The following is a 25,259-nucleotide window of genomic DNA, read 5'->3' on the forward strand; positions in this document are numbered from 1 at the left end:
ACCGGCTGCTTGGGGTGGCGGGAGCTGCGGAGGCTCGAGCGGCGTCCGGACGGTCACAGAGGCGGGTGGCGGGCTGGGGAAGCCTGGGCAGCTCCTGGCCCCGAGACTCCCGCCGCCGCCGCCGCCGCCACCGCCGCCGCCGCCGCAGCCGGGGCCGCCTTCGGAGGCGAGTTTGTCAACAATCGCCTCGCCTTTGGCGGCCTGACCCGTAGGCGCCGCCCCCGCCGGCGGCGGCTATTGGCTGCGGCGCAGAGCGACCGCGCGCGAGCCAATTGGGAGCTCGGGCACCCGGCGCCAGCGGCGCGGGGAGGTCGGCGGTGCCGGCGGCGGCGGGCGCAGTGCGCGAGGGGAGGAGCGGGAGGAGGCGGAGGATGTTCCCGGCGGCGGCGGCGGCGGCCGGGGCAGCGCGGGCCAGAAGCGCGGCGCGCGGAGCCCTCGGCTGCCCGGCGGAGCGCGGCGGCGGGTGGACGGCCAGTGGTCGGGTCTGCGCTGCCCCGGGGGCTCTGAACGCGAGTTCTGGGCTTTGTCTCCCGCGCTACCTTCGTGCTGACGGTCAGGGGGCTCCGGGTCGGCGAAGGGCGCGGGCAGGACGCCGCGCGGCCCGGGCTCGGACGCGACGCTCGGAAGGGAAGGGGCGGACGTGAGTTTCGGCCCGATTGCCTTCGCAGAGGAGGGTCAATGGGGTGAAGGAGGCGCGCGCTCCGGTGTCGCCTAGCGTGTAGAGTTACTTGGGGACTTTGCAGGGGGCGCCCGGGGACGGCTTTGGGGAACTCCCCCCCACCCCCCATTTGGAGGTGTGCACCTCGTAGTGTGGGTGCATTCGGGAGAAGTTCTGTCGAGTTCGGGGCGGCGCGCTACCCCCTGCGGGAGGAGGGGCGCGCGGGCTGGGAGCGGGAGGGACCGCGGGCGGGGAGCGCCCGACCCGGGCCGAGCCGCGCTCGCTCGGAGTTACAAACTCTATTGTGACGCACTTACTACGACTGACGGCCCTTGCCAAACCTTCCCCAGACTTGCTGCCCTCAGCACTTTCGGCAGAACAATGGGGCCGGAGCGGGGAACGCGGCCAGCCGCCTGCAAATCGCTGCATCTGCGCCCGCTCCCGTGCTCCAGCGCGGTATCTGATCCCGGGAAATCAGAGCCCGCTGGGAGTTTCCGACTTCTTCAAGTCGGCCCTGAGCAAAGAGCACGTGTGAATAGACTTCACACGAGCTGCTTCTCCTAAAACTTGTGTGCGTGTCCGTGTGCGTTAGAGCACCGGTTACACGTTGACGATGTAATTGTATTTTGCCTGGTGGCAGGAAGTTTAGTCCCACCCCCTGCCCTCCCCCCACCTCGCAAAGAGAGAGATAACTTTTGTTATTTTAGGTGTTATTTTTATTCTTACCTGGAAGATTGTCAGACAAATATACGAACTGACGACTTAACGTTAAAGCACTCGCTCTTCTAGAAATGTTGAAGGAGTCCGTGAAAGTTAGCTACATTTAGTTACTTGTTACAGTTACTGTTTTGCTTAAGATAATCTTAGTTTTTATTTTACTTGCAGAAAAAAAGACCAAATGGCAAAGCAACCTTCAGATGTAAGTTCTGAGTGTGACAGAGAAGGTGGACAATTGCAGCCTGCTGAGAGGCCTCCTCAGCTCAGGCCTGGGGCCCCTACCTCTCTACAGACAGAGCAGCAAGGTAATCCTGAAGGCGAAGGGGACCGCTGCCCCCAAGGCAGCCCTCAGGGCCCGCTGGCCCCACCAGCCAGCCCCGGGCCTTTTGCTACCAGATCCCCGCTTTTCATCTTTGTCAGAAGATCCTCCCTGCTGTCTCGATCCTCCAGTGGGTATTTCTCTTTTGACACAGACAGGAGCCCGGCACCCATGAGTTGTGACAAATCAACACAAACCCCAAGTCCTCCTTGCCAGGCCTTCAACCATTATCTCAGTGCAATGGGTAAGCGATACCCGGGTAAGAGGTAGTTAACGTGTGGTTGTTTGACTCTGTGTAAAGGCTGTGTGTAACATTTACATTAAACCCCCTTTTAGAAACCTTTTTACTGATTTATTCCATGTTTTCATAGGAGGGGAGGATGTGTCAAATAAGACATCAAGCCGACATTGATTTTAAATCAGGTTTTGTAGCAGCAGTAAAATACACCCAGTGTCTGCCTGTTGAGCAGTAAAGCCGGAATCCCTGTTCCTGCCTTCACTGAAGTGTAGGTGTTGTTGTAACCACTAAGACTCACTTATTAATGACCCTCTGCTTGAAGGGGACTCAGTCAGCTACAGCAAATAGCTTAAAAACATGACTAAATGTATGGAAGGAAACGAGACAGGTTAACCATTTTCAACAAGAACACTTTAAAAAACTGACCTTGTTTGTAAAGGCAGTACCAACATAGAACCATGGAAATGGTTTGCTTTCTACTTACATTTCTTTTTGGGCTAATTTTGTTTGCTCAGAGGTTTTAGGTATAGCACTAATAAGATTAGATTGTGGGTTTTTATTTCAGGGATTAAACAGTGTTTTGGGGTCTGAACCAGGAGTGGCAAACATAAATGCCCAGGAAAACCTGACCATATAATCACAGAGGGAACTGACCTTGTGGGAACTAACTATGGGAAATCAGGGAGCATTTGCACTTTTTACATTAGAACTGCCCCCAACTGTGTCTGTGTGGGTGTGTGGTCTGAGAGTAGTAGTTATTTTCCTATTGTATAGTGCAAGATAACCCAGGAATGTAGATTTTGATGCCAAATATCCTGATGTTTAGACATTGGCAATTAATTTAGAACTTTGAAAGCACTGTGCAAGCCAGATAAAACATCTGCAGGCTAGATTTGACCCTTGAGCCCCCAGCATGTGACTTTGAGCATGTTTGCTTCTGGCAACCTTGGTAAGGGAGTAAGTCTGTGTTGATTCAAGTCACTCTTCCCCACTGATGGAAAAGGTTCATGTCTTGATAAGGATTCACCAAAATCTTGCTTCCCATTTGGACAGATTAGCCTTTCCTGGATTATTGAAATATAAGCAAGTTGGCAGCATTATTCCTGAAGGATCCGGTATATACAGACTGTTACAATGCAGATCACATTTTTGCCAGAAGCTAACTAAACAGTCATCAGGCTACACATCTGATTGCTGGGACACAATGGCAAATTTGCATTTACAGATAGAATGGGGCTGTGCCTCCTAACCTTCAGATGGGGAAACCGTGCAGGTCTGTCCCCATGTTACAGAATTAGAGCCTCAGAAGGTTGGTCACTTGTCAGATTGGGCACACGTGGGAAATGGCAAGCAGAGACGGCAAAAACATTGGTAACTATGCATATTGGCTAGGTGTCTCCTGCTGCACACTGAGATCTACTTCATTAGGATCCCTCCATGAGAAAAGGAGCTAGAAGTTTTATTGCTGCTACTTACTTCTCTCACTACTGTCCTGAACTCCTTTAAAGCTTAGAAGTTCTCAGTGCTTGGGAATGTTTCTCTGCCCATGAAAGTGCTCCTGAGTTTATGAACCTGTAGCGTTCTTGCTCACTGAATGAGTGAATAGGGCTTAATGGTGTGTAGTTTTAAAAACCTATGGGGCGCCTGGGTGGCGCAGTCGGTTAAGCGTCCGACTTCAGCCAGGTCACGATCTCGCGGTCCGTGAGTTCGAGCCCCGCGTCAGGCTCTGGGCTGATGGCTCGGAGCCTGGAGCCTGTTTCCGATTCTGTGTCTCCCTCTCTCTCTGCCCCTCCCCCGTTCATGCTCTGTCTCTCTCTGTCCCAAAAATAAATAAAAAAAAAACGTTGGAAAAAAAAAAAATTAAAAAAAAAAAAAAAACCTATGTATTTTAAGGATCCTTTGGAAGCCTTATAGTTTTTCCCTGCAGACCTATGAATCCGCCTCTACAGGTGGTGGCTTGATGCATAGATAGAGTTTATCTTACCTTGTGAACCAGAAATAGTGGGTGAGATAATGTTGGTTGTTTTTTTTTTTTTTTTAGTATGTATGGTATCATACTGTTTAGCGAGATTATAAGGTAAGTCCTGTTACTCCAGATGACAGATGTAAAGCTTTAGAGATCACAGTCTAAGTTATTAAAGACAGTTATGTTTATGCCTGCGAAGTCAAGTCATGGATCCTGAGGTGTAATTTCATAGCACTAACTACATTCCAGTAGATTGGCATGATAACCGAGAGTTTAATGCAAGGAGTAAATGATAAGTTATAAGGACTTTGTCTGAAGTTACTGCATCAAGGTAAGTTTTCAGGATTTAGTTCTGGGGAGATCTGTTTGCTGGGGTGGGGGATGAGTGGAGGACTGGAGAGGACTTAGATAGGAGTTTTATTAACTGCAGAATAAAATTGACAGCCTTTGTAGTCTATAACTTTTTTTCATGGTTATTCTTCTAATAGTCCAGTGCCTAAAGACCCCTGAAATCTGCTGAGTTGATAAAATCGGGTTCTGTTCTCTTTGTAGTCATGTTTAGTGTTCCTTACTCAACCATGTCCATTAAGATCTTCAATGAAGCTTTTGATAATTTATTGCAAAACGCATTTTTTTTTTTTTTCACAAAGAAGTCTTTATGATTGGTTTTCCCCAGGGCAACACAAATGTGAGGTTATAGAGAGGTTCTCCTCTGCCAGGGGCTCCTGCTCCTTCACCCACAAAATAGTTTCTGCTCCGCGAGTGGGGAAAGGAAGCAGCGGATCTGGTAGTTCTGCTCCTGCATCTTTGTTCTGATGAGAAAGTCTATTCTTGTCTGGGATGTGCAGCAAGTAGATGTTTTGTTTATTCTAGAAATGCTTTCCTATTTTTCTCGATATCCCCGATTTTTCTGGAGGTCTTTAAAAAATACTGTATTTTTCCATGAGGAGAGAGAGAGGGTTCTTTTTTCTTCTTTCCTTTTTTTTTTTGCTTTTACCAATCAAATTGTAGTCTCCTTACATCCTGGGTCAATTCACTTAACAAATGAGCTCTTAGTGGATAACCCATTATTCTGCTCACAATCGTTGACAGAGGTATGGGTTTCTGAGTGCCTTTGCTAGTGAGCGTGCGTGTGCCATGTGCGTTTTTAATACAAACTGTGTACTATTTTCTGCACAAGTTTGTACTTTGAAGGTGTAGTTACTGCTGGTGGAGGTAAGAGTTAAGAAAGGTCAGGATGTGCCAGTGAATATTGTGAACAGGGTGAAAGCTCCGTAATTAACAACTTCCGGGTGTCAAATGACTTAACCCTTATATTCTCTGGAACATCAGAATTCATAGGTAGGGGTTACTCGTGTTCTTGGTATTCCTCCACATGATGTGCATAGTCCTCTTGCACCTGGCAGTGATCTGGCAGATTGTGAGCCCTCCGAGGAGAGGCATGATGTCCTGCAGATCGTCATGAGGGCCTGACAAAGAGGACACGCCCAGGAGATGTTCAGAGTTTGGAGTTTTGCCCATCAGCCTTTCCATAGAGCTACCTGAAGACAAATAAGATTTCAAAAAAGTCTAGCAGCAGGAAAAAGACCCTGTGTGTCTCCCCTGCCCCGCCAAATATTTTGAGTTATTTGGCTCTAACTATAAGGTTTATTACGTGGGGGTGACAGGTGAGGTCTGGCTCAGTGGGGAAGCCACAGCTTCCCACAGCGGAGTACTGAGCACTTAAGATGCAACTGGTCCAGATTGAGATGTGCTTGTTCCTGTCCGTTCACACTGGAGTTTGAAAACTTCGTGGTGCGTAAGAAAGAATAGAAAATATCTCAGCCGCGTTCATATGAATGACACGTTGACACATTTTTAATCTACTGGGTTAAATTAAAAATGTGGGTTTTTAAATTTTTTTAGATATTTATTTTCGAGAGAGAGAGGGTGTGAGCAGGGCAGGGGCGGACAGAGGGAGACACAGAAACCAAAGCAGGCTCCAGGCTCTGAGCTGTCAGCACAGAGCCCGATGTGGGGCTCGAACCCACGAACCGCAAGATCAAAACTGAGCCGAGGTCAGACGCTTCATCGACTAAGCCACCCAGGCGCCCCACCTTCACCTTTCCCAAGTGTACAGTTCAGTGGTGTTCAGGTATTGACATAGTTGTGCGACCCACTCCCAGGACTTTCTCATCTTGTAGTACTGAAACACTGTACCCATTAGCCGTCGGTTCCCCACTTCCTCTCCTCCCAGCTCCTGGCAACCTTCGTTTTATCGGTGTCTATGATTTGGACTGTTCTAGGTGTTTCATATAAGTGGGATTATACAGTATTGATCTTTTCATGACTGGTTTATTTCACTTAGCCTAGGGTCCTCAAGGTTATTCATCATTACTAGACTTTCCTTCCTTTTTAGGGCTGGATAATAGTCCATTGTATTTATGCAACATACTTGATTCATTCATTCATCCGTCATCGGACACTTGGGTTGCTTCCGTCTCTTGGCTGTTGTGAATAATGCTGCTTTGAATATGGGTATGCAGATATCTCATAGATTATACTTTGGATTCTTTTTGATATGTGCAAACATCTCTTCAAAATCATGCTTTTGATTCTTTTGCATATATACCCAGAAGTGGGATTGTTGCGTCATATGGGAATTCTATTTTTAATTTTTTGAGGAACCTCCACCGTGTTTTCCACAGTGGTCACACCATTTGATATTCCCACCAATGGCCTACAAGGGTTCCAGTTTCTCCTCTTCCTTGCCAACATTTGAATACTTGTTTTCCTTTTTTTTTTTTTTTTTTTTTTTTTTTTCCCCAGTAGGAACCATCCGTTTGCGGTGATATCTCATTGTAGGTTTTGGTTTTTGTTTCCCTGATGATAAGTGACATTGAGCATCTTTTCATAATGCTTGTTGGCTTTTAAATAAAATGTATTTTTTATATGAATTTTATCTGTTTGTCTTTACTTTTTGGAAATGTTTCTTCGAGAACAATGTCACATTAGCTCTGTGGCTAGCATTCTGTCTTACCTGGGTGGGCTGCTTTGCAGATGGAGGAGGTAAAGTGCAAGAATTTTTTTTTTTTTTTCACTAGTTCCAAATGAAGTTTAGTGACTAATGGCTGTGTAGACAGTTCTAAATTTTATATCTTTTTTAAAAAAAAACCACTTTTTAAGATCATTACAGATTCACATGCAATTGGAAGAAATCATACAGAGATCCTGGGGCGCCCAGCTGGTTCAGTTGGAAGAGCGTGAAACATGGATCTTGGGGTCGTGGGTTCGAGCCCCATGTTGGGTGTGGAGATTGCTTAAAAATAAAACCTTTAAAAAAAGAAAAAAGAAGTGAAGAAATAACAACAGAGATCCTCTATGCCCTTTGCCTAGTTTCTGCCAGTGGCATATTAGTACAATATCACAGCCTGGAAGGGACGTGGCTAGACTCCGGCTACCTTACTCACCTTTCCCCAGTTCCACATGTACTCCATGTTGTGTGTGCGTGTGAGTGTGTATTCACTGCTCTGCGATTTTATCCGAGGTGGAGGTTTGTGTGATGGCCGCTACCGTCAGGATACAGACAGAAGAGTTCTAGCCCAAGCGTTCCTCATACTACCTTTTGAAAGCCACAGCCACTTCCCTTCTCCCCAACGCCTAACAACCACTACTCTAGTCTCCATGGCTGTACTTCTGTCACAGGCGACCTTTTGAGATTAGCTTTTTTGCCCAGCGTAATTCCATTGAGATCTACCCAGGATGTCATATAAATCAATAATCGCTTGGTTTTGATTGCTGAGCAGCATTCCACAGTATGATGTAGCACGGTGCATTGACCTGTTGAAGGACATTGGAGTTGTTTGCAAGTCACGGTAGGGACTTGGGGAGGGTCACAGCCCGCACTGCGTGTCGTGCGTTATCCCCGGTACGTCTTCGGCAGCTGCCAGTTGAAGACCAAGGGCACAGGCTTCCTTCAGGTGACTGGCCATGACGCTGTACCATGGCAACAAACTGCCACTGTGGACAGTTCCCTATGGGTTTTTGCGTGTACGTGAGTTTCCGTTCCCAGAAGTGCAGTTGGTGGAACACATAGCGGTTTAGTTTTTTAAGACACTGCGCAGCTGTTTGCCAAAACGGCACTGCCGTTTCGTGTCCCCGTCAGCGATGTATGAGGGGTCCGGTTCTTCTAGATCTTAGCTAGCATTTGGTGTCATCACTATTTGTTTTAGCCATCCTGACACATGCCTCATTATTGTTGTAATTTGCATCTCCCTCCTGGCTAATGATGTTGAATATATTTTCATGTGTCCCTTTGCATATGTACGCCTTCTTCCGTGAAGTGGCTGTTTCTGTCTTTTGCTCCTTTTCTAATTGGATTGTTGGGGTGTTTTACTCCCTCACTCTTTTTGAGAGCTCAGACCCATCCTAGATTCCAGTCAGGTTTGTGATTTGCAGATAGTTTCTCCCAGCCCCAGGTCCCAAGAGTTTTGCTTAGTTGTTTTTGTTTTTTGTTTGTTTTGCCAAAACTTTTATGGTTTGACATTTTACATTTGGATCTATGATTCATGTTCATTGAGTTTAAGGTCTGAGATGTAGATCAATGTTTATTCGTTTTGATTATAGGTACCTGGTTGCTCCTGCACCATTTATGAAAATTGTTACCCTTTTTCCACCTACCGGTAACCCTTGAACCCCTCAAGGTGAGGGGCGTCAGCCCTCTGCACAGTCAAAAATCCATGCATAACTTTTGACTCCCCCCAGACTGGACTACTGTTAGGCTACTGATAGCCTGCTTTTCACTGGAAGCCTTAGCAATAACACAAAACTGTCGATGAACGCATATTTTGTATGTTACACGTATCGAATACTCAGTTCTTACAGTAAGCTAGAGGAAAGAAAATGTTACTGAGAAAATCATAAGGAAGAGGAAATCCATTTACAGTACTATACCATATTTATTGAAAACAATTCACCTATCAGTAGACCTGGTTGTTTAAGGGTCAACTATAATTGGCTGTGCACCTTTCTTAAAAATTAGTGTGTTTTTGTGACTCTATTTCTGGGTTCTCTTTTGTGTTCTATCGAACTGTGTGTCTGTCCCTCCGCCAATACCACACTTTCATTACTCTAGTCACATACGAGGCCACAGTAACGGATAGAGTGATTCCTCAGATTTTATTCTTTTTTTTTTTTTTTTTTTCTAAAATCGTTTTAGCTAGGTCCTGTGCCGTTTCATCTATATTTTTGAATAAGCTTATCACTGCCTACAAAAACCCTGCTGGGGTTTCAGTAGGAATTGTGTTAAACTTAACAGATCAGTTTGGGGGAGAATTTGCACCTTCACTATGTTGAGTCTTCCGATCCATCAACGGATGTCTCTTCAAGTTTTTAGGTCTATGGGTTTTGTAATTTTCAGCATACAGATCTCATACATGTTTTCTTAGATTTCATTTCCTTGGGAGCAATTATTAATGGTGTTATGTTTCTAAACTTACTTTCTAAACATTCATTTTTAATAAATAGAAATGCCGTTCATATTTGTGTGTTCTTGGATCTTGGAGCTTTGCTGAACTCAGTAATTTCTTGTAAATTTCTTGGGAGTCCTATGTAGACAGTCTTGTTATCTGCAAATAGGAAGTTTTATTTCTTCCTTTTTGATCTGTGTGCATTTTCTTTCTTTTTCTTGCTCTATTACAGTGGCTAGAACTTCCAGTGCTATGTTGAATGAGAGCAGACATACTTGCCTTATCCCCAGTGTTAGAGGGAAAGCTTTCAGTCTTTAACCAATGAGTGTGTTATTAACTGCAGGTGTTTTGTAGATGTTCTTTAAAAAGATGAAGACGTTTCTCTTTATTTCTGAATTGCTGACAGTTTTTAGCATGAATGGAATAGGTATTAGATTTTATAAAATTTTTATTCTGCATCAATTGATGTGAATTTGTGAGTTTACTTATTTTAGTCTGTTGATGGTGGTGAGTTACATTGATTTTCAGTGTTAATCTACCTTACTTGCCTGGGATAAGTCCTTCTTGGTCAGGGTATAGTTCTTTTCATATGTTGCTGCACTGGATTGAATTTGCTAGTACTTTGCACCTAAGTTCCTGAGAACCGTTTACCTGTTGTTTTCTCTTCAGACTGTTCTTGTTTTGATCAGGGCCTCTACAGTGTGTTGGGAATGTTCCCTTCTTCTCACTTTTCCAGAAGAGATCGTGTAAGAGTCGTATTAATTCTTCAAATGTTTCAGTAGAGTTCTCTAATGACAACATGTAGACCTGAAGATTTCCTTCTTGCTGAGGAGGGGAGAGGGTGTCTTTAAATTACAAATTCAGGTTTTTAGTGTTTGTAGGACTCTTCAGGTTGTCTCTTTCATCTTGGTTGAATTGCAGTAGTTTGTGATTTTCAAGGGATTGGTCCATTGCTTCTAAGTTGTTGAATGTTGGGTATTTACAGTGTTTATGTTGTTCTCTTATTATCTTTAGTGGGTGCAGGATCTGTTGTGATAGCCCATTTCATTCTTGATATTGGTGATTTAGGTTTTCCTATTTTTTTAACCTTATCAGTCTTTCTGGAGGTTTATTGGTTTTATTTTTTAAAATCAGCTTTTTTGTTTCATTCATTTTACTCTCTTTTCCTGTTTTCAGTTTTATTGCTCATTTTTATTTCCTTTAGTTTGCTTTGTGTTTGTCTTTTCTAGTTTCTTGAGGTAGGAACTTGGAGTAATGTTTTGAGACTTTTCCTCTCTTCCACTGTAAACATTTAGTGCCATAAATTTCCCTTCACCACTGCTTTACCTGTGTCTGACAGTTCTTGGTATATTGTGTTTTCATTTTCATTACAGTACTTTTTTGGTTTTTTCATTTTCAATGACTTTCGTGTGTTTTTATTTCCTTTGAGATTTCCTCTCTGACCCTAGATTATTTAGAAGTGTGTTGTTTCGTTTCTGAGTGCATAGCAATTACCTTCTCCTTCTGTTACTGTTTTCTTGTTTGATTCCATTATGGTCAAAGAATACATTATGTATGATTTCAGTTCTTTTAAATGTGTTGAGGTCTGTTTTGGTAAATGACCCATGAGTGCTTGAAAGATATCTGTATTCTGCTGTTGGTTGGAGCGTTCGTTATATATTTACCGGTTGATCAGATCTTAGTGGTTGAATTGCGTTGTCCAGTTCTACATCCTCGCTGATTTTCTGTCTGGTAGTTTTGTCAGTTGCTGAGACAAATGGTGTTGATGTCCCCAACTGTAAGTGTATTTCTCCTTTTAAATCCATCAGATTTTGCTTTATATATTTTTGAGGCACAGCTGTATGGTGTTCACACATACTGAATTGTTAACTTATTCCTATTGAATTGATCCTTTTATCATAAAGGCTACTTTATGTGATGTCAATATAGCTACTCGTGCTTTTTGTAAAAAATAATAATGCTGTTTACCTGGCATATTTTTTCCCACATCTTCAGATAATACTGTAATCCACTCCCATCAAATCTGTCTTCTAAATGGTGAATTTAGATCATTTACATTTATGGTAATTGTTAATATGTTAAGGCTTAAGTGTGCCATTTTATTGTCTTTCTGTTTCCTCTGTTCCTATGTGTGTTTGTGGGTTTGTTTTTTTGTTTTTTTTTTTTTTTTGGTTTTTTTTTGTTTTTTTAACCTTGCTGTGGGAGCCACCTGGGTGGCTCAGTTGGTGAAGCATCTGACTCTTTATTTGGGCTCAGGTCATGATCTTCTGATGTGTGAGTTTGAGCCCCACTTCAGGCTCTGTGCTGACAGTGCGGGGCCTTCTTGGGATTCTCCCTCTGTAACTCTCTCTCTGCACCTCCCTCCCAAAAATAAATAAACTTTGAAAATAAAAAAATTAAATAAGTCAAAATAAGTAAATCTTACTGTGGGTTATTTGAGCATTTTTTAGGATTCCATCTTGATTTATTTCTAGTGTTCTTTGTTTCCAAGTTTTGGTTTTTTTTCCTTAAGTAATCACTGTACCCATCATGGTGCTCAAACTCACAACCTTGAGATCAGGAGTCATATGCTCCACAGACCGAGCCAGCTAGGCGCCCTTGTTTTTAAATACATTGTTTAGAATAATGTCCTTAGTGATTGTGCAGTTATACAGATGTAATTTGTTATGATCTATTGGCATCAATGGTATCAATGTTTTTTATTTCATCTGCAGTGTAGACACCTTAAATCCATTGAGATCCCTTTACATGTCCCACTTTTCAAATATAATCATCTTTTTTTTTTTTTTTTAATGTTTATTTTTGAGAGAGAGAGAGAGAGACAGCCAAGTGGGGGTGGGGCAGAGAGAGAGGAGAAACAGAATCTGAAGCAGGCTCCAGGCTCTGAGCTGTCAGCACAGAGCCTGAGGTGGGGCTCGAACCCATGAACCATGAGATCATAACCTGAGTTGAAGTCAGATGTTTAACTGACTGAGCCAGACAGGCACCCCTCAAATGTAATTGTCTTAAACATTTCCTCTATGGAGCGCCTGGGTGGCTCAGTCAGTTAAGCGTCTGACTTTAGCTCAGGTCACGATCTCACCGCTCGTGAGTTCAAGTCCCACGTCAGGCTCTGTGCTGACAGCTCAGAGCTTGGAGCCTGCCTCGGATTCTGGGTTTCCCTCTCTCTCTCTCTGCCCCTCCCCTGCTCATGCTCTGTCTCTCTCTGTCTCTCAAAAAATGAATAAACGTTAAAAAAAAAAAATTAAACATTTCCTCTATATACATTGAGCACCATATCTGATGGCATCACATTTTTTGCTTCAGCCATCAAATATACCTGAAGCTCTTGGAAAATAGGCTAGGTTATTATATTCACCCCTATCTTTTCCCCATGTCAGTATTCTTCCTTTCTGAAGTTCTAGCCTCCTGTTACTCCCTTTCTGTTCAGAGGACTTTGTTTAGTCATTTCTTAACAGTAGGCCTGCTAGCGACAATCCTTCAGTCCTGCGTTTGAGAGAGTCTGTGTTTTCCCTTCATTCCAGAAGGCTGTTTTCAGTGGCTATAGAATTCACAGTCCATGGCGTGGTTGGTTGGTTTGTTTTGTTTTTTTCCTGAACTTAAAAGACATGCCCCTTCCTTCTGGCTTTCATTGTTTCAGATGAGAAGTCTGCCATCATTCAGATATTCTCCTAGAAGTAACAAGTCCTTTCCATCTGGCAGCTTCCGAAGGTTTTTTGTTTGTTCGTTTCCAGAAGTTTAATTATGTGTCTTAGATTTCTCTGGGTTTATCCTTTTTGATGTTCACTCAGTTGGTTACATTTGTGGTTGTAGGTTTTGTGCCAAGTTGGGGAAGTTTTCAGCCGTTATGTCTTTGAATATTTTCTCATTGCCTCCTCTCTTTTGGAGCTCTGATGACAAAAGTGTATTTTCGTGGTGGTCTCACAGATCCCTGAGACTCTTAGTTTTCGTTCTGTGTTCTCTTTTTGGACTGAGTAAATTCTGTGGACCTAGCCTGGTGTCCGCTGATTCTGTGGCCTCTTGTTCCCCACTCTAATACTTGGCCCAGCCAGTGAAGTTTGGGGTTTCTTTTTCCCCCCCGTCTTTGTTGCATTTTTCAATTCTAAAATTTTTGCTTGCTTCCCACCAGGTGAGGTGCAAGCTCAGATCCTTCTTTGGCCTTGCTGATACTTCCCGGCAAAAGTGGTACACCAAATCGCGTGGCTCCGTTGAGTTCATTTGAGGGTATATGCTTGGTTCCCCGCAGCCCCTGCTGACCCCTGGGAGGGGGACGTGGTGGAGGGCTGACTCCCAGCTCGGCTCCTGCAGGATGGAGACTAAAGCTCAGCTCCTCTCGCCTCCTCGTTGCCGCCAGAGTGCAGGTGAGGGGTAGAATACCAGCCCTGCCTCCCACCACCCTGTTTCCTGCATGATGCTGGGTATGAGTTCCCGATCATTCTCCTTCATGTCAGAGCAGAGTGGAGGCCCAGTGACCCACTGGGTCTCACAGACTCCCAAGACTAGGGTGAGGAAAGCCTACAGGCCACCAGCCCTGTTTCCTACCACCTCGTTCAGTCTCGTACCTGCTCAGCTCCCCGCTGGGCCTTCCCCTAACCGGTGGTGGGGGAAGTGATGTGCTGACTTGCCCTGACTTGTTCTGTCTCATTGCTCACTGACGCTTGGTGCGGGTGAAGGCCCAGCTTGTTACTGGGCCTGCAGATAGAGGGTACGTGCCCGTGCGTGCACGTGTGTGTGTGTGCGCGCGTGCGCGTGCGTGCAGTGGCAACTGACCTGCCACGTGCCACCTCCTCGCTGCTTAGTGGGGGGCCAGCTTTCTGCTGGGCCTCACCAGCGCTACCTTGGAAGGGGAGTGAACATGATCTGCTTCCACTGGCCAGGGGTGAGAGAGCTACCCACGTGATTTCTCCAGCACCCCTCTGGCAGGGCAGCGGGATCGGCCCCGCCTGCTTGTGCCAGGCAGAGGTTGGCAGCTCAGCTCCCCTTTCGCCTGCTGACACAAGCTGGGGGTGGGATCAGAGCACGAGCACCTCCCACCGAGCAGGGGATGGGTGGATGATCCACCCCTGGCTTGGCCATGCCGACACTGCGGCACGTGGTGGTCAGCTGGGGTAGGGCAGGTGTTGCCAAAGGGTTTTCTGTTGCAAGGCCACCCTTTCCCCAGTGCTTTAGCTGGGGAGAACTCGCTTCCCCGGGAGCTCTTTGCGTCTGTGACCATCGGAGACCCTCTGCGGCACCCTGTCCAGGATATATGGAAAACGGTGAGGAAGCTGGGGACCTCTCTGCCATGTCATTCCCTGAGTCCTGGGGTCCCCAAGCAGCCTACCTTCTTCTTTCCCCTTTCAGTACTTAAAAAAAGAAAGTTTCGGGGTGCCTAGGTGGCTCAGTCGGTTAAGCGTCCGACTCTGAATTTCAGCTCAGGTCTTGATCTCATGTTTGTGAGTTCAAGCACCATGTCGGATTCTCTCTCCCCCTCTTTCTCTGCACCTCACATCCATGCTCACTTTCTTTCTCAAAAAAAAAAAAAAAAATTAATGCTTATTTACTTATTTTGAGAGAAAAAACAGGAGAGGGGCAGAGAGAGAGGGAGAGAATCTGAAGCAGTCCACACTGTCAGCACAGAGCCTGACTTGGGCTTGATCTCATGAACCATGAGATCATGACCTGAGCCAAAAGCAAGAGTCAGACACTCAACTGGCTGAGCCACCCAGGTGCCCCTAGCATTTTCTTATCTGTTGTGTTCTCCCTAGGGTTTTTAGTAGCACGAGGTTGGACTTGGGGGAATGGGTGGGGCGACCCTACCTTGGTGGCACTAGAAATCTCTTTTTTTTTTTTTTAATGTGTGTTTATTTTTGAGAGAGAGAAGGGAGAGAGACAGAGCACAAGTGGAGGAGGGGCAGAGAGAGAGGGAGACACAGAACGCAAAGCAGCTCCAGGCTCTGAGCTGTTGGCCCAGCGCCTGACGTGGGGCTCAAACCCACGAACCATGAGATCATGACCTGAGCTGAAGTCGGCCACTTAGCCAACTGAGCCGCTCAGGCTCCCTTGTATCTTCTTTTAACTAAATATTTATGATGGGTATTGATTGGTTCTGATTGCAAAGTACTACTCGGAATTTTGGCCGTCACCTCTTAGACCCTCTGTTTTTACCCTATGGAATAATAGAGTTGAGGGGCGCCTGGGTGGCGCAGTCGGTTAAGCGTCCGACTTCAGCCAGGTCACGATCTCGCGGTCCGTGAGTTCGAGCCCCGCGTCAGGCTCTGGGCTGATGGCTCGGAGCCTGGAGCCTGTTTCCAATTCTGTGTCTCCCTCTCTCTCTGCCCCTCCCCCGTTCATGCTCTGTCTCTGTCTGTCCCAAAAATAAATAAAAAAAAAACATTAAAAAAAAAAAAAAAAAATAATAGAGTTGAGAGGGGATTGGGCAATAGTCCCAGCCATTGTTTTCAGGTAATAACTACAGTGTCCCTATAGGTGTAACTGCCTTGCGTGTGATCCTGGTGGTGAGCCTGTAAGGTGTAGCTACACCTTGCTTCTCTCAAACGTACTGCCTGAAAACCAAATGGGTGACTCAAGTCAGATTCCGCATGCCAGAGGGGAACTCCTTATTAGAGAAGGCCTAGCCCTGTAGTCCTGCATGACTGGACTATAAGGCAGGAAAAAAGAGATAGTCTATTGATTTGTGTTGTGGTATTAGATTTGAAGAAATGCATGTAATTGCCAACCGAATGCTAGACAGTCTAATATCTTGCCCCCTGACATATTTTTAAACCAATGAATTAGAACACTTGCCCAGGGCCCAGGTCTCCTCGTGCCCCTGGTCTTGGTCACCCTGCCTGTGTTGGGGCAGGGGACTCTCCACGGACCACCACCTCTCCCTGCCTCACTCACCATGTCCCACACCGGAATCCAGTTGCCTCCGTTCCTTTCTGTGGAGAACGAAGCCTCCGTCTTCCGACATACTCCCTATGTGACAAAACGTCTAGCTGCTTTCTCATCTGCTCAGTGTCCTCTAGTTGTTCTGCTTGGTCAGTGGCCAGGACCCGTGGTAGGGCATGTGACCCGAGACTGCTTTCCTTCTCTCTGGAAGTCCTAATGACACAGACCAGACACCTGTCCTGTAAGACCTTGTGGACTCGGTCCCGTGCTGTGCTCCGGGCTCTAAGCACCCTGCCACCCACCCGCCCTCAGACCCTGCTCTGCAGGCACAGAGCAGAGAGCCTGACATTCCTTTCTTTCGCAGGAAATACTCGGCGAGATGCATGTACCGAGGGCACAGGGGGGTTGTTCATCCTGACATTATTTATCCCAGCCAGAAAAAAACTATTGACTGTCTTAATGGTTTGGGGAAAATCTCTAAACTTCTACACATCCTTCTGACAGACTGTGGTGCTGTCATCCTAACGACATTAAGAAGAATGACGTGGCAGATGCTTCTGGCATAAAGTTAAGTTAAAAACGGTTACAAAGTTGTTGAGGACATCGTAGTGTTTTAGTCTGTCTTTGCTGCTGTAGCAAAAATAGCACCAACTAGGTGGCTTAACCAGGAAACATTGATCTCACACTTCTAGAAGCTGGAAGTCTGAGATTAGGGTGCTAGCATGCTCAAGCTCTAGGGGAGGGCCCTCTTCCTAAACTTATAGACCGCCACCTTCCCTTGTGTCCTCACGTGATGGAGAGAGAGCAGGCCAGCTCCCTGACCTCGGATAAAGGCACTGGTCCCATTCATAAAGGCTCCACACTCATGATGTAATCACCCCTAAAGGCCCCGTCGCCTAATACCATCACGCTAGAGATTAGGTTTAGCATAGGAGTTTTGTGGGAGGCACAAACAGTGGAGTTCAAGAAGTTCGTAAGTGTAACGGATTCGAAGGAAAATATATCAAAATGTTAAAAGCAAATATTTTGTGTTCAAGTGTCCGGTGGTCTTATCTGTGTGCCTTTTTGTACAGCGTGCACAATCACGACTGGCATTTATAATAGAATAAATCCAGGGCGCCTGGGGGACTCAGTTGGTTGAGCGTCCGACTTCAGCTCAAGTCGTGATCTCACGGTTTGTGGGGTCGGGCCCTGCGTCGGGCTCTGTGCTGACAGCCTGTTTCAGATTCTGTGTCTCCTCTCTCTCTGCCCCTGCCCCACTCACGCACTGTCTCACTCTGTCTCTCAAAAATCAATTAATGTAAAAAAAAAAAAAAAAATTATAGAATAAATCAACAATATGTATGCTATATTTTGTCTTAATTTTAATCTTCATTTTTGGCATCGCCGGCAGCTTGTCACCGTGACACGTTCGTCTTCCCGTACGACTCAGTATTAAGTACCATGCCCCTTATGTTGGTAAAAGTTTCATCTGGGTAACATCAGGCTTGTGGCCCACCACCGCAAGTAACCTGCATGGACATTAGCCCCCAGTAGACTCTTCTGGGGTCGGCTTTTTATTTAGCGAAGCATTTGTATTGTGAATGTCTCCGTCCAGAGGGGTCACAGCTTGTTTCAGCACCGGTGGGCTACTGCTGTGTCACCTGCAGGGCCGTGCGTCAGGCCGGGGCAGGGTCTAGACGGAACCCCAGCTGTTCCCAGACACGCCGAGGACCTTGGCAGACCTGTTTTTCTGTCTGATGAGCTTGTTTTCTCATCGATCAAATGAAGACAGAAGTGCTCACCACTGGGGGTTGTGGGGAGCTTCCACATAAGCTACCGGAAAGCATCCGATGGGACCTCAGTCACTAATTTTCCTTGCTCCTCAACGACCCATTGCAGCCATGGCGGGTCAGCAAGTGTGATGGTCATGAGTATTCCCTCCTACTTTCTGTAGAAAGAAGCTGTTTGAGGAGTGTAGGAAACTCACAGGGAAGTGAATTCATCCGGAAATGCTACTATAATTCTAACTCCCTCAGGTCCCACAGCAAACATACAAGCAAAAAAGATCCTTTCTAGAAACTTGCCTGGTGGGGGTGGGGAAGGGAGGTCTGAATCACCCCTAACCTGCCCGTGACCCACACATCACCCTGAAAAGACCCTTGGCGTGGTTGGCAAATCTTTGGACCGTCGAGAGACATCTGGAAACCACACTGTCTGAGCTGGGCCTGCATCAGGTACACCTGTGGGAGATGGTGCATTGCACTTGGCAGAAACTTGACTTCAGTTCAGTGTATTTGGAGAAAGGTCTTGAGACAAGGCATAGGCTGAACTACTTTTTCCTGCAGTCAAAAGTTAAGCAAACGTTTTCAAAATGAGGTATTTTGCTGGTTGGTTTCACGTGAGAAATATTTGTTGCCTGTATAGAATTAAGAAGTTTTAAAACAGCTTTCTCTTTCTCCCTTTGAGGGAATTTATGCTCCTTTGGCTGTTAAATTTTGGGTTTTATTTCTGAGTGAATGAATCACAAAAGCTTCTTGAGAACTTGTCTTCGCGAGCTATGAGGTGACCAATGCCAGCAGTTAGAGCGCACACCATTTCCCTGATGGGCGAGCTTAAGCTCCATTGGTTAAGAGCCTGTGCCTTCGGGGTTTGAAGTATTTGCTTAGAATGGGTATGGTATCCCAGCGTCCTCCGGGAAACCCCAATTCACTTGGTATTTTCTCTGTTCTCTACCCTGAAGCAGATCCCCATGGTTTGTGAATAGAGTTGCATCTCAGCCAGTGATGGAGAGAACCAGCCCCTGCAGACAGTCGTCTTCTGTTCTTCCTGGGCCACATGTACCCATGGGCCTGCGTGAGACCAGGATCTGTGCTTGAGTTACATCCTAAGCCTGTCTCCCCTTCTCTCTGATGTCTGCACCCAAAGAGGACACAGGCCAGTTGATGGCCTGAGACCAGGATTATCTGTCCTGTTCAGAAACAGAGCTCCCAGGATTTGGAAATGGGTTTGAGGGCACATCTAGTGTTAGATGTGGGAACTCGGGCATTTGGCACTCATAACTTACTCTCTGCCCCGTGCATGATGCTTGCTTTAATTTAGGCTTTGTTGACCTTCTTTAGGAGTGAAGATGGCTTTAGAGCTAGAAATTTTTTTAATGTTTGTTTATTTTTGAGAAAGCATGAGCGAGCAGGGGAGGGGCAGAGGGAGGAGAGGAGAGAGAATCCCAGGCAGGCTCCGCACGGTCGGCGCAGAGCCCAGTGTGGGACTTGATCCCGCAAACTTCGAGATCATGAACGGAGCCGAGATCGAGAGTCGGGACACTTAACCGACTGAACCTCCCAGGTGCCCCTCAAGCTAAAATCTTTTAAAAAATGCAATCAGTCATTTCACTCTGAGAAGGGTGTATGTGTTCAAATTGAAACAGGTTCAACATGATGATTCTCCACTATATGAGTTGCTCTGCGAACTTTCTTTTTCCCCTTAAACATGTCCCGTTCCTGGACCAGAGCATTCTTCCTATTCCATTTACTGAAGTGTTTGTTTGTTGTTTATTTATTTATTTTTGAGAGAGAGAGAGAGCACAAGCTGGGGAGGGGCAGAGAGTGAGGGAGACACAATCTGAAGCAGGCTCCAGGCTCCGAGCTGTCAGCACAGAGCCCGACCTGGGGCTCAAATCACGAACTGTGAGATGAGATCATGACCTGAGCTGAAGTCAGATGCTTTACTGACTGAGCCACCCAGGCACCCCTACTGAAGTGTTTTAATGTAACCAATTTGTGGATTTAATGAGTAATTTGAGGCTTTTTTTTAAAAAGCTGGTTTCAGCAGAAAGGACCTACTTTTCTCTTACTGATGGATGTGTGTCTGTGAAAGTGTGTAAGATGAGTTGACTTTGTCAACCTGAGTTTACTGAGAGTTACTTTTCTATGGAATAAGTGTGTTAGAGGACAGACTAACAGATTTCTTGGGTTCTTTTTGGTTTGTTTTTGCATCTCTTGAGAAATTTCTCAACACAAAGTAGTCTAGAAATGAATTCTAGATATATGTTATGTTAGTTATGTATTTGAATTTAGACTTCGGTTTTACTTATACCTGAGCATAAATTCTACTAAACTAGTTAAAACAAGTTATCAACATAGGAAAACAGTTTGGTGCATAATGGCAGGAGCCCAAATATTTGTAGATTTAATGAGAATTCAAGTAATATTTAAAGCAATATATGAATGCCCACGACTCCCTCTTTTTTTTCACTTGGGTCTTCCCGTTGTGTTTATTTAAAGCTTAGAACTGTGTTTTCTGTGAGGAAAGCCCGGCATATTATATATACCAGCTTTGTTTTCTTTCTAGTTCTTTTTATTGATAGTATGTCATGAAGTGTGGGAGTGGAAAGTTACAGAAGGTGACCCAGTCCAGTCTTGAGCCCTCCACTGACCCATTACAGCCCCTAGGCCTCGTCCCACAACCTGGCTGGGCACCAGTGTCCTCTCTTGCTGTAGAAGGGTGTCATAGCCATTCAGTAGTGGTCGCAGGGCTGGGGGCGGGGCGTGTGCTGAATTAGAACAACCCCAGTTGAATCTGTATTGCACAGGGGCTTCTAAGCACAGGGGTGGCCAAACCGTTTTGCCCCGTTTATGAGCGCGTCAAGCATCAGAGCTGGGCCAGCAGCCGTGTCCACCCCCGAGGGGTAACGGGTACTGGGGAGGAAGAGGAAGAATGTGTGAACCAGAACAGACATAAGATCTTCAAAAACCACCAGACCTGATGGTCTTTCGGCACAGAATTGCACACAACTTAGGCTTGGGCTTGCACCACTGGTGACACTAGCTTCCGTGCTTTTCCCGTGTGGGAGGACACGGCACACTTCCTTCCGTAACATTTGTATGGTTTACAGGCGAGGCCTGGGGTTCTCCCTCAGCACAACTGCTCAGTGGTGCAAAAGTTATATGGTGTCTTGAGCGTTAGTGCAGGCTGGTCAGCGGAGGAAGGAACTTGAGGCTCAAACCGTCGTCCTCATTCATCCATCATGCACGGTACCACTCTGGTGTTCCGCTGGCTTGGGCCTTCCAGTATTCTTCTTTTATATGCAGCGGGAAATTTTCACAGCATTTCTCTTTCTTACCGTGTTTCCTACACAAGGCTGTGGGGCCTGTGTTCGCCTGTGTCCCTTAGAGGTGGAATACCCTGCCTTCAGCATCAGTGTGTGTGTGCTCAGTCAAGACGCACGAGCTTTGTGAGTTTTCTGGGGAGGAGCCAGACAGCCTGACTGTGACAGATCTGGGTTTTAAGGACAGCTTTTTAACCATTAAATGTCCAAGCTCAACGATTACATCTTTGTGATTACACAAAAGAGGGCCTGGGATTCAGGTGTAAAGTTTGTCTCTCTTCTCCTATGATGCAAGGTGAAAAGAGGCGGCTCCCTTTCGTGAATTTGTGTTAAGTGAGACGCTTTCAGGGTGCCTCAGACTTCTGCTGTGTCACCACTGCCCGTACATCTCTGCTAACAGGTTAGTGTTTCACTTTGTGTATAGCTGTGATCAATTCTAACTGCGTGAATGAGATTGATAGACTTTTGTGTGTTTTGATTAACACTGCTTAAGATGGCGCTTCGTAGGACTCTGTTTTTGCCCCAGGTCTTGGTGTTTGCTATCACTGAGATGAAATACAGTAACTTTAAGGCCTTAATGTGAGTTAGAAGAGATTTTTGTCACCTGTTTCCTGGTGCCAGTGTTAAATTTCGTAAAGGAAGCCACATTTACTCTGTAGTCAGGAATTTTTATATTTGTGGTTTAAATTTTCATTTCCTCCCCGAGATCAGATTTTTGGCTAGGCATAACATGTAAGTTACCGAAAGGTAGTAACTTCAAATTGTTTTTAACATTTCCTTCTTAAGGAACGGTACCAAATTAATGTATGGCACCAAAATGTAGTCACTTGAAAAAAGTTTTTAACACTTTTTTCCTAAGTGAATTAATGTGTGGAGTTGTACATTCCTTTTAAAAGGTCTCTGAAAAACACTTTTTCATAGTTGTGATGGAGTAAGTGGTGGGATAAACTGGATAGAAAATTGCATACACTATCAGTAGAAGGGACATAGGGTTTATGTGTCTGTCTTAAAGCAAGCTCAGAATTGCTCTCCATTTGACTATACTTAGTTTGGGGGTTATTTTTATTTGTTTTTCAAAATAGGATGGCACAGTCCAATCCTCTGTAATCCTCTGAAAGAAATTTAAGCTATAGAAATAGAGCCGCAGCTGTGCAGAGACTTGGTGTGGCTGGGGTCAGTGGAGGGAAAGCAGAGAGCAGTGTCCTGTGTCTGCCCCTGGTCATCATCCCTAGTACAGTCCTCCACCACCCGCTGCTCAGGGCAGCACGTTTCAGGAGCGCACCAAGGGGACCAGGATGGCCATGGTGGGTCTTCCCGAGTCACGTGGAAGGGGGCGCCTGGGCGGCTCAGTCGGTTAAGGCTCTGACTCCGTCTCGGCTCAGGTCATGATCTGACAGTTTGGGAGTTCGAGCCCCGTGTTGGGCTCCACGCTGACAGTATGGAGCCTGCTTGGGATTCCCTCTCTCTGCCCCTCCCCTGCATGTGCTCTTTCTCTCAAAAGAAATCAATAAACTTAAAAAAAAAAAAAAAGGCACATGGAAGGAACTGGTTTAGGACCAGGTTTGGGGCATGTGGTGACTTCGAAAGAGGGGTGACGATTGAGAGTGATTATAGATTATCTTTATAGGCCCAGGAGACGTGTTAGATTGAGAATAGGGGTGGAAAGGTTCAGCTCCCTGTAAGGAAAATCTTTGTAGTGCCCAATGCCCTTCAGGGAGGACCGCACTGCCTCGGGGCAAAGCATGTCACCTCTGCCAGGCAGTGGGCACACAGGGCAGGTGACCTGGCATCGTGTCGCAGACGGCCCCTGTACCCGGCGTCCCACCTGCCTGAGATGCTGGGTATGACCCCAGACATAGACCTGAGAACTCCGTCTGCGTTTGCTCCCAGCACATCACTGGCTTCTAGTAAAGATGTAAATATGGTGGGAGGGGCAGGGGGGTGTGGCTCAGGTGAGCTGGGGAACTGGGTCTCCTGATGTTGCATAGTAAATGAGTGAAAAGGCACAACACACATCGGTCTTAATGCCTTAGATTCAAACTTCATTGGCTGAAGCCTAATGGTAGACAGGGAAAGATTATGAATGCCGGTTTCCAGACTTCTGTCCAACGACGCAGCCTTGGTTTACTGGCAGTTTCCGAATGGTCAGACTGGAAATGGATCAAAGCAGCTTGTTTTGACTTTCTTCCTCAAGGCCACGTAAAAGCGTGGGCACCACCCACTGAAAGGAGTGGGTGTAAAACACTGGCTTCCTCTCATGAACTTCATTACTTGCGGTGGTATATCCTAGCAGCTGTTTGTAAAGCTCTGTCTTGAATTCATGCGACTGCCCAGGCTTGACACCGATGTGTACCAGGGGAGAACAGATGGAGGAACTTTCTGAGCACTGGTGCTAACTATGATCACTGTGTTCCGTTTCTAATTGCTCTCATTATTCTCCAGTGGCTCAGTGGAATTGATGCAAGTTTACCAACAAATAAAGCGATGCAAGAGAGAAACAGGCCCATGTGCGTGTGCACGTGGTGAAATTGGTCTCTAGCTCAGTTTCCGAGAATCATCAGTTTCTGAAGGCGATTCTGATAGCATTTTCTGCAGCAAAACTTACTAGAGTGGTAGTTGTCTTTTCCCCTGTGGCCACCTGGGAATCCTGGGGCAGGTGGGACAGCCTGATCACTCGGGTGGGTTTCCTAAGGAACTCTTAGCAGGCTGGCAGGCTGTTTTCCTTTTTTCCTCTTGCAAGCTGTGGATAACTGTGCCTTGATATTTCTGAAGATACCCGTTTAAATAAGGAGACTGTTGGGTTGAATTAACATCCCAGGATTTTTATTTCCCCAAAATGAATGTTGAGCTTCAGGGTGGCCACCTGCAAAGGCAGTGCTTCCTGTGGACATCACTGGATGTTTGGCACTGGTTTCAGTGCCTACAGAGGAATGGTCCTTTAGGGGGTCCTTTATGGCTTGGGTTGAATTAGACTCTCCTTGGGGAAATAAGTAAAGATGGATGACCCTGAGGTGTCAAGAGGAAGGGCCCCACGGTCCCTGGTAAGTGCCGGGCAAAACGTGCGCTTAAGTGTGACCTGTTGTGTGTTTAAAATGATCATTTCCTCAAAGTCATCCGTTCCATATCCATCCCTTTAGAGACTGAGAAATCCTTTCTCAGCAGTGAATTGAATACACACTCAGTGCTTAATTCACGCTGACTACTTTAAAGGCTCATCTTGATTCTGCCTAAGTATTTGTGGATTACTGGACATCTGAAGACGGGATAGTGTGAAGTGTTGCCATGAATTTTAATTCTGGCTCCACACTTGAAAAGCCCGTAGCGACACGCCGGGAACTAAAACAGCGACCGCCTCTCAGAAGTGGGAGCCGCACCAGTCCTGCCCCCGGGCAGGAGGCCGCGGTCACGTGCGCGCACGTGTATGCTGTGTTTTATGGCACACGCGGTAGAGACGCACACGATATACGCGGTGGACGGCACGCGTGTGCCCCACTCAGCGGGACTTCTCAGTTCCAGCCTCACAGAGGAAGTCAGCTGGGTGTAGAAAGAGCAGCAATGGCCTTGTGATGGGGTCACCGTTCCTTTGAGCACCTGCCATTGATAACCGGGGTGGAGGCACTTGGGTGTTAAGGAAAATTCAGGGGATGTGGTTGGGCTGGTGCTGCGCGCATTACGAATTGACAATCGTTTTCTTTTCTTTTTCCTTTTTTTTTTTTTTTTTTTCATTTTCCCACCCTAGCTGGTGGTGCTACAGAAAGCCCTTTCCGAAAGCCCCAGCCTGATTTCACTATCAGCCACTTAACCACGACATCAATTTTTTCAATTGCTGAACTTGAAATTACCATATGGGTTGGAAAATGTTCTGTAACTGAACGGGAACGGTCTGTTAATGAAGTAACACCCGTCTTTTCGTAATACAAAGTTCTTTGACATTAAAACATGTCCTCCTTCCCAT

At 46.1% G+C, this 25,259-nt stretch overlaps 1 protein-coding gene across 12 annotated transcripts in view; it reads left to right on the plus strand.

Annotated features, from left to right (window-relative positions):
- The window catches only part of BCL2L11 (BCL2 like 11), a 49,474-nt gene that overhangs the window by 1,410 nt on the left and 22,805 nt on the right, over positions 1-25,259 (plus strand). For 2 of the 12 annotated variants that reach the window (XR_009248407.1, XM_058683267.1), the window contains exons 1-2: positions 357-640; positions 1,544-1,938. Coding sequence is in view for 9 of the 12 variants with exons in the window: in XM_058683267.1 (XP_058539250.1) it covers positions 372-640; positions 1,544-1,938 (664 nt within the window). In the remaining 3 variants the exon portion in view is untranslated. The other 10 variants (XR_009248409.1, XM_058683264.1, XR_009248408.1 and 7 more) reach the window with 10 other exon arrangements.

This window comes from Neofelis nebulosa, chromosome 9 (genome assembly GCF_028018385.1).
Source record: "Neofelis nebulosa isolate mNeoNeb1 chromosome 9, mNeoNeb1.pri, whole genome shotgun sequence".
Classification (NCBI taxonomy): Eukaryota; Metazoa; Chordata; class Mammalia; order Carnivora; family Felidae; genus Neofelis; species Neofelis nebulosa.